Below are 8545 nucleotides of genomic sequence, written 5' to 3'. Positions count from 1 at the left end.
GGCGCGTCAAACTTTTCTCATTGGTACATATTCTGACGTCTTTGTAATTACGCGGGTTTTCAAAGCTTTTTCCTGGAATGAGAATAATAATTACACAATTTAAACAGACTTAATCAGTAATTCACTAATATTATATTATACATACATTTTCAGTGTGCAGAAATGTAAGTATGAATTTAAAGCGGCATTTCACACCTTTATGAGACATAATCCTACTTGCTCAACAAAAGAAATAGTTTTAAAAGGAAACAATAATTATCTATTTATTCCGTTATCATATCAGACAAAATTGGATAGGTTATTTAATCAAGTACAGGCATTAACTCTTTCTAACTTGTATGCAACTAAACGCATACTAATAACATTATGATTGCCTTAAAGGTTTTAAACTACGTTAGAACATTGAACACCAATGGAACTAGACATCTTTTAAATATCACAATTCCAGTTCGGCATTACTTTTTTTGCACATTGTAAAAATGTATGAACTTGTGAATCACGTAAGTCTTACCTGAAACAAGATTAGCTATATTTTTCCACATGGACTTGTAGTAGCTAGACTTTGCTTTCTTGCGTTTTTCAGAGCAGTATTTCATGAATGACTGTAGCCACTTAATCTGCGTGAATTGTAGCACTCTATGTATGTTTGTCACTCTTAGGCCATGTTTTGTATAGAATTGTAACGTTCTGTAATGTAGGGTGTACATTGTTTTGTTCCTTAGTGTTAAACATAGCCTTTTTTCCAAACAAACGTTATCTAGGTTGATCCCACAAGATTTGGCAGTAGAAGTTGTATATTCAGACAAATGTTCTGGCAGAATTGTGATTTTTTCAGGCGCAAGTGGAAAGTCTGAGGAAAAAACAAATAAACAAACGTCTCAAAACCAAATGAAAGTTCAGTATATTAAGTAAAAATATGAAATCGGAAAATTCAGTATAAATAAGGTAGAGATGTGTAAAAGGTTTTGCTTAAACATTGTTATTGTTATTTTTTATTATTATTATTATTATTATTATTATTATTATTATTGTTGTTGTTGTTGTCAGGAATATTACACCAAGTTACTGATATGGAAAACTTGAAGTAACGTACATTTTTTATTTAAAAAAAAAGACATAAAAGAAAACGACATCAGCAATAAACACACTCACCATCGTGACTGTCGTGTAATTCTTCTGGGTACTCTAAATCCACCTCGAGTATGTAGCCATGGTCGCTGTCCTCTGGTACGGTCTCAAAATCAATTCTCTCTATCTCGTAGCTCGACAGAAAGCGAAATCCACTGGTTGGAAGACGTGCTGTAGCCATTGTTGATGTGTAGAGTCCATTAAAATCTAAGAAGTCGATATAACTTACTTCCTCTTTTTCATTGAACTCCGAATTAGGCATATCTTGATTATTTGCTTTCGCAAATCTTGGATTGCCTACCACCGCTATACCACCTGTAAAATAATTAAAAGAACAATGAATATATGTATACTCTTTACAGTTATACTGTAATAATAATAATAATAAAATAATAATAATAATAATAATAATAATAATAATCATAATAATAATAATAATAGTAAATTTACTAGCATTTGATTTTTATAAATGTATACAAACTTTTAGCAGAAGCTGTAGCGGTAATTTCTATTGTTTTAAAATATGTTCATTCTTAATTTTTCAATATTTAGAGGTAAAAGAACAACAACAACAACAACAACAACAACAAAATGGTTTATGCTAACCTCTGATTGCATTTTCTATCATCAGATGAGCGTCCAATGACGTCTGAAGTTCAAGAGTGGTTTCTGAGTAGCGAAGGGCACTCTCCCAGGCGAAGCTGGCCATCGTGTAAAACCGCAAAGGATCGAGCTTCAGGTCCTTTCTTACCACCTGTCGAAAGTTGCTTATAATGTCAGCAGTGAAGAGGCAGTCTGTAACCAGGGAGTGTTGCAAAAGCCCCTTCAAAGTCTTTTCTTTCAAAAGCTGCCACAGATTTAAGACGGCCTGGTAGTTCTCTGGTGATAGACTCTTTCCCTCGATCCTGTCTGTAAAAGCTTCAACTGGTGGCAAGTTTGACTCTCTTAACTGTTCTGGGCCATGAATGTAGTCTCTACACAAACTAATGCGTTCGAACTTTTCCGGAAGTGTGTCCAGCGGCCAGTTGTCGCGCGTGTGATTTAAGCAACCAACACCTTCCTCTGCTTGAAGTCCCTCTACCAGACTACATAAAGAATCTTTAAAAAAACTCTTAAAATCTATGAAGCGGCAATGTTCAACGGTAATTCCAGCATATGTGTCAATCGTTTTAGGAATGACTCTGATATTTTTGGCACCGAGACTAGATGCTGCGGCCATAACAATTCGACCATCGTAGGCTGAGAGGTCATCAAGAACAACAACGATGTGTCTGGGCATCTGAAAGTTCAGATTGCATCCTACGCATGCCCTGCCTCTGATCTTTCCACTCACATGGTCGTGGTCAATGACAACACGTTGGCCTGGAATGAAAGCGTCTTCACATATGTGGCAATTTTCGTTTGATGCCTCTATATTCTGCAGACCCTCTTCACAATACACCATTGGTTTTGTTGCTTTCATAATAGAGAGGGCCTCTTCTTGTTCACGCCTCATACAGGCCAAAAACTCGCTCATAACGGTGTTTGGGTCCTCATCTGTGTAGAACACGGGCGGTCGAGGATGGCTGTTGTCAACGCTGAGTCTATAGTAAGCGAATGCACATGGTTCGTGTAATCTTTCCCTGACATTTACGCCCTCTGTTGCTTCATTAATGTCCAAGATTGGTCTTCTGAAACATTCAAACTTTGCAACGATGACGAATGGAGCTTCTAATTGTAGATGATGTTTCTTGTACCATTGAAACCGCCGCTGAAACTCCGGCATCTTTACAGTGAGTGGCTCCACTAGACTGCAGTGTTGGAGATGTTTTTCAAGATCTTCAGCAGAATACTTGAAGTTAAGACATCTAGGGCACACGTGCAGCGTGTTACCCCCCGCCTGTTGTCTGTAAACAAGGCTGCCCAGATTGGTAATAGCACAGTAATGTTTGAAAGGCGCGTCACTGTCATCGTCTTGGTTGGCAACGTTTACCAGTAGCAGGTTTGCGTGGCTCTTTGAGTTCTCCATGCTGGACACATGCAGGGGAAACACCGCGTCGTCATAGCCAAAGACGTTTACTGACACCTTGTTGAGTCTCTCAAACTCTGCAACTTGGACCAGGCTGACCGACTGCCCATCTGAAAATGCTCCTGGAAGTTTATACATGTGTTTGAGTGCCTGGAAGTGGGACCAATGCACGGATCCGTTGTGTAGATCTGGATCATGATGTATGGCGGCAATTACCGCCCACAGGAAACAGTCTTTGCTGTCCGCTGGCCTCCCAGTAACTGTAATGAGGGCACGAGTCCCAGACAGGTCAGGTGGCAGGTTAAAGTCTCCACAGTTTCCCCTTAAAGGATTGTACTTGAGCATGTACAGGTCCAGGCGCAGGATTTCATCCAGCATCCAGCCACTGGCAGATGAACAGAAAGTCTCTAGAGAGGAGTTGACCTTGAAATATGCCTGGTCGATCTGACTGTCTATCTGCTCTGCCTCTAGTAAAATTTGGGATGTTGATCGAAATGCTGGCCTTTCCTCATCCCTGAAAAAAAAGTTCTGCTTTGATATACTTTGATATATATAATTTTGCTTCATTTCATTGATTGAATAACTGACTGACCGACCGACCGACTGACTGATTGAATAAATAACTGACTGACTGAATGACTGACTGGTGCATTAGCTCACTCTATATACCTATTTGATTTATTTACTATTTAACAGCTTAATTCATTCATTAATTAACACATTTATTTACATTGTATTTATGTTGGTTAATTGAACTGACACAATTTGCTGATACAATATTTAATACAGCTTAAGTGAAGAAACAAAAAAAAGTTACCTTATATTTCCTTCTGGATCAAAACGAACCATATGTGCTCTAATACATATATACCATCGTATATTGTTCCAGCTAAAAAGGCGAGAAAGAAAGCAAAATATAGCGCAACTGTCATATTGAATTTGCAACTGTTACACACATGTTAACAAGCATATAAATAAACGAAGGGCTTTAGAGAAGAGTTTTTAAAAAAAGCAGCGCATTTACCAAATTTTAGCTATTATTGCACAATATCATGTGCCTCATAGTCATGTACAAATTTGCAATGTGTGTGATAATAATAATGATAAAAATAATAGGGCTGTCATTGATGGAAAATTTTGTATCGATATATCGAAAGCCAAATATCGATGTGATATATCAATATAAGGGCTTACATATAGCAAGTACAGTGGAAACTATTTGAATTTGTTTAAAAATTGTCAACATGGTGCTAGGCGTACTTATATAAGACATCAAAACTAAAAAAATAGTTTTATTGTTATTATTTCTCTTATACTTCTGAAAATTAAATACAAGTCTATTAAATATTGGATTAGAGAAAGAAATTACTTTTCTTCTGAGACAAAATAGAGCATTTTCACAAGAATAGGAGAAATATATATAATTTCATTGTATCGATATTCTAAATTGTGTATCGATATTGTATCGAATGATGAATATCGATGATGCATCGATATTGCGATATTCAATGAAAGCCCTAAATAATAACAATAATAATAATAATACACTGAGCTAGAGACATTTGAAAACTCACCTTTCCAACTGATCGGCCAGGTTTCTGTGCAGCTGTTGGCGCCTTTTTTTAAACAAGTCCAGCATTGAATGCTTTTCAGCGCCCTCTGGTTCAATGTTGATCTGTATTCCAGCGTTGCCATGTATTGGTCGCGATGTTTGCCGGAAGCTAGCTGAACTGGAAAAAGAAGTTCCAGGCACGTTTGTAGCAGCAGACGTCGAATCCAGCGTTTTCTGTGAGGCGGTCTGATGAGGAACTATTAATGACTTTCCTGTGACATTTCTAAGCTTTTTAACTTGGGCCAGCGTAAGGAAGTCATTTTTAAAATGCTCCCGTGCGTGCTTTATCAAATCACTCTTGTTTTCGTGTGTGTTGTCACACAATGGACATTTGAATGAGTGTTTACTTATAACGTGTTTTTGGAGGATTTTTTCACTAGAAAATGATTTATTACATTCATTACATACGACCACCTTGTTCACTCCACACAGTTTTTCGTGTCTCTTTAAATTATAAGTTCTGTGAAAAGTAGTCCCACATTTATTACAGTTATTATTATCAGTTGACCTCTTTCCATTTCTGCAAATTCCATTGTTTGAGTGTCTCGTCAATGAAGTTTTACAAGAAAAGATAACTCCACAGTGATCACATTTTAGTGGGTTTATATTGTTCACGATTTTGTCGATTTCCGTCCTAACTTGGTTTTCAGTAGGCGTGTATTGAATTGCTTCATTGGGAAAGAGAAATGAAGTTATGTAATTATCTGCCATCGCTGAAAAAAAAAATGTGACATGACATAAATGTTTCATCCCAATTTTCAGCATACATCTATGGACTGTCGTTATAATTAGTGCGCGTGAATAACGGAAATAGCAGTTTTAGGGGAGATAATCAGTATAAATTGAGCTTTTTAGTTTATTTTTTATTTGGATTTAAAAGAAAATGTAAAACAGATTTTTCTAGCTCACAAATTTCCACATAAACAATTATGGACAGTCCCTTTATTACGTTAATCGCCATTTCGGCTTAACATTTTAATAAAAGGGAGATAATACCCTTTTTACAAAGTTGGCAATTTATAGTATCAGTTAAATAGAAAAATGTGTGTTTTCAGCGCAGTTATTTTTAGAACTTCATTCATTTTCGTGCAAAACTCTTATTTCATACATTAGAAAATGTGATACAATATTACTAATTAACAACTAGCAAACAGTCTTACAAATAAGCTTTTTTCTCTTATACGAAACTTATTTACTTACTTATTATTTCTGGTCTTCACTGGATATGCCGTAATTATCCTGTTATCACTGAACGAAAGAACAACACGGCAGGTGTAGAGTGTTCGAGCCCCCTCAAACCCAATAGGCCAGTTGAAGGTGTTTTCTTTCACCACATTTTCACCCGAAATATAAAAGTAATCCTGACACAGAGTGCTATAAATGGCTTCTTTTGCCGTGTAAATATCAAAAAAAGTTGATTTATTCAGTTTGGGAACCAAATGGTTTTCGAAAATATGATTATTTATCAACATGACACTAGGTAATCACACGTTCGTGTTAACTTGAAATATTCAATGATTTATGCCTTGATGTTGGTACTTTCCTTTAGTTTGGGTAAAAGGGGGGGGGGTGGGGCATAGGCAAAACGGGACGTCCCACGAACATACATCTACTCTCTGTCAACCGAGACACGAGGAGAGCTCAAATCTTTTGTATGTTCTCTTGATTCAATACCGGCTACATTGAAGTAGCAACATAGTACTGAGATATACTCTGACAAGAGTGCCACCCTTTGTATGGTGTTATCCAACTCGTACTCCCTCGGAAAGACTGCTCGACTAAACAAGGTAAGATCTTTCCTCTACTTCAACGTACATTATATTATTGTTACATTGTTTACATTGAAACAACATTTAAATTGAACATATATCTTGATTCAATGCTGGCTAAGTTGAAGTATATACATGGAACAGATATATACTCTGATAAGAGTGCCACGCGGAGAACTTCAGCTTTTGCACGGGCTTAATCCCTCGGATAAACAATGTAAGAACTTTCCTCTATACTTGAACGTACGTTAAATTATTATCATTGCATTTTTACATTGAAACATCGTTTAAATTAAACATATTTTATTTTTACCAGAGCAGCAAACAACCACTATAATGGATGGAGATATAGTTAGACTGAACAACAACACAAAATTAAGGTATGTAAAACTTAATATTTTCAGACTTGCTTATTTCAAAAAGAAATCTGTATTTTTAATCGACGCTGTAGAGTATTTACTCTGTTTCCTATACCTATCTTAATTCATCTATACTTTAAGTTAAGTCGCTGTAGAATTTATGTTTCTTATGACTTAATTTCGTGTTTGTTGTTGTTTTTATTACTACTACTTCATCAATTATTATTATTATTATTATTATTATTTCAGAATTGAAATTGTCAATGGCAGTGTCATTGGCACTATAGCCAATACTGCTACAGGTGAAGGGATAGTGATAGACAGAGAGGGATTGACTGCATTGATGCAGTCTTTCGGATTGTTGCTCAGAAAGTGCGAAGAGGCAGCAAGACAAAGGGCCCACGAACCAGTGGTAGTTGAAGTGAGTGACGACGACGACGACGATGACACCACCCCTAGATTGCCGGGATTGAGGCATTTAAGAAGAGTGCTAAACTATTCCTCCTCTTCATCTTCTGATGAAAGTGAAGATGATGATGATGATGATGAGGGGATATTCACCTACCAAGGAGACTCTGGCTCCGAAAATTCAATTCCTTACGAGGAAGAAAACGCCCAAGAGTGGTCCTGCGACTGTGAGACAGAGTCCGAGATGGACGCGTTAGATATGGAAAGTGAGTTTTTTCAAAATGGAGATCAGCCTGCTAACATGGCTGAAAATTCAATTCCTAATTACGAGGAAGAAAACGCCCAAGAGTGGTCCTGCGACTGTGAGACAGAGTCCGAGATGGACGAGTTAGATATGGAAAGTGATTTTTTTCAAAATGGAGATCAGCCTGCTAACATGGCTGAAAATGAAATTATTGAGATTTCAGATATAGAGTGGGGAAGTGACTTTCCTGAAAATGAAATTATTGAGATTTCAGATATAGACTGGGGAAGTGACTTTCCTGAAGATGAGTCAGACAGTCAGGACGATTCCAGCTGACTAGATAAGATGCCGATGGAGATAGTACACAAAATAGCCAGCAATTTAACTCTCCATGACCTGGCCAGTTTGAAAAGAACGTGCAAATCGATGAACGCTTTCACAGATTCAAGCGCGTTCTGGATGAACAAAATCCAAAAAGACTTTAGCGCGAACTTTATCATAGATGACGCTAGTCAATGTAAAAATGTGTATGAAATTCTAAAGGAATGTTATGTAAATGGAACATTTTCCATTTAATGTATATAGTTTATATCATGTTTATATATATATATTTAATGTTTACTTCTGCTCTGTTATATTCTTGTTCTTTTTTCAAATAAATTGTGACTGTAAATCAGCGTTTTTATACATTTTGTGATGATGAAGATAATAATGATGAGTTCTAGCCAGTAATTGATTAAGTACTAAAATGAAAGGAAATGCATTGCTATCTAGCTGTAAATGGTGAAATCATCACCATTATCCTCATTGCTGATTATTTATTCTCTTCATGCAAAGTTATGCACTTGATAAATTTCCGTTCCCATTCCTACTCCGAACGAGGCCCGGCTTCTCATTTTATCAATTTTAAGCCACTGAGGTTTGCAATCATAAAGATAATTAAGATAATAATGATAATAGTAGAAAAATTATATATATATATTTATATATATATTTATTTATTATCCATTAATATTT

General features: G+C 36.4%; 2 protein-coding genes across 2 annotated transcripts; one reads left to right on the top strand and one right to left on the bottom strand.

Moving 5' to 3' along the window:
* LOC132748630 (uncharacterized) lies at nt 1-5981 on the bottom strand (the record flags this gene model as incomplete). Its single annotated transcript, XM_060738242.1, is given in 6 exon segments — nt 1-72; nt 512-850; nt 1153-1443; nt 1735-3650; nt 3954-4025; nt 4711-5981. Coding segments are annotated over 6 exon segments (3493 nt in total), but the record flags the coding sequence as incomplete, so codon positions are not given.
* Nucleotides 5958-8511, top strand: LOC132748631 (uncharacterized). The gene is made up of 2 exons (XM_060738243.1): nt 5958-6897; nt 7126-8511. Exons 1-2 carry the CDS (start codon nt 6854-6856, stop codon nt 7862-7864), a joined length of 783 nt encoding a protein of 260 aa, XP_060594226.1. The 5' UTR covers nt 5958-6853; the 3' UTR covers nt 7865-8511.
* The last annotated feature ends 34 nt before the right edge of the window (nt 8512-8545 follow it).

The sequence above is a fragment of the Ruditapes philippinarum genome, unplaced genomic scaffold, assembly GCF_026571515.1.
Source record: "Ruditapes philippinarum isolate M1 unplaced genomic scaffold, ASM2657151v2 ctg24590_1_1_1_1, whole genome shotgun sequence".
Taxonomy (NCBI): Eukaryota; Metazoa; Mollusca; class Bivalvia; order Venerida; family Veneridae; genus Ruditapes; species Ruditapes philippinarum.
The sequence above is the reverse complement of the archived record's forward strand: the minus strand, read 5'-3'. Positions and strand labels throughout refer to the sequence as shown.

Bases quoted from the DNA above. Each gene is read 5' to 3' on its own strand.
- LOC132748631 (XM_060738243.1), top strand. From the start codon at position 6,854: ATGGATGGAGATATAGTTAGACTGAACAACAACACAAAATTAAG. The intron at 6,898-7,125 runs GTATGTAAAACT...TTATTATTTCAG, and splicing joins AACAACAACACAAAATTAAG to AATTGAAATTGTCAATGGCA.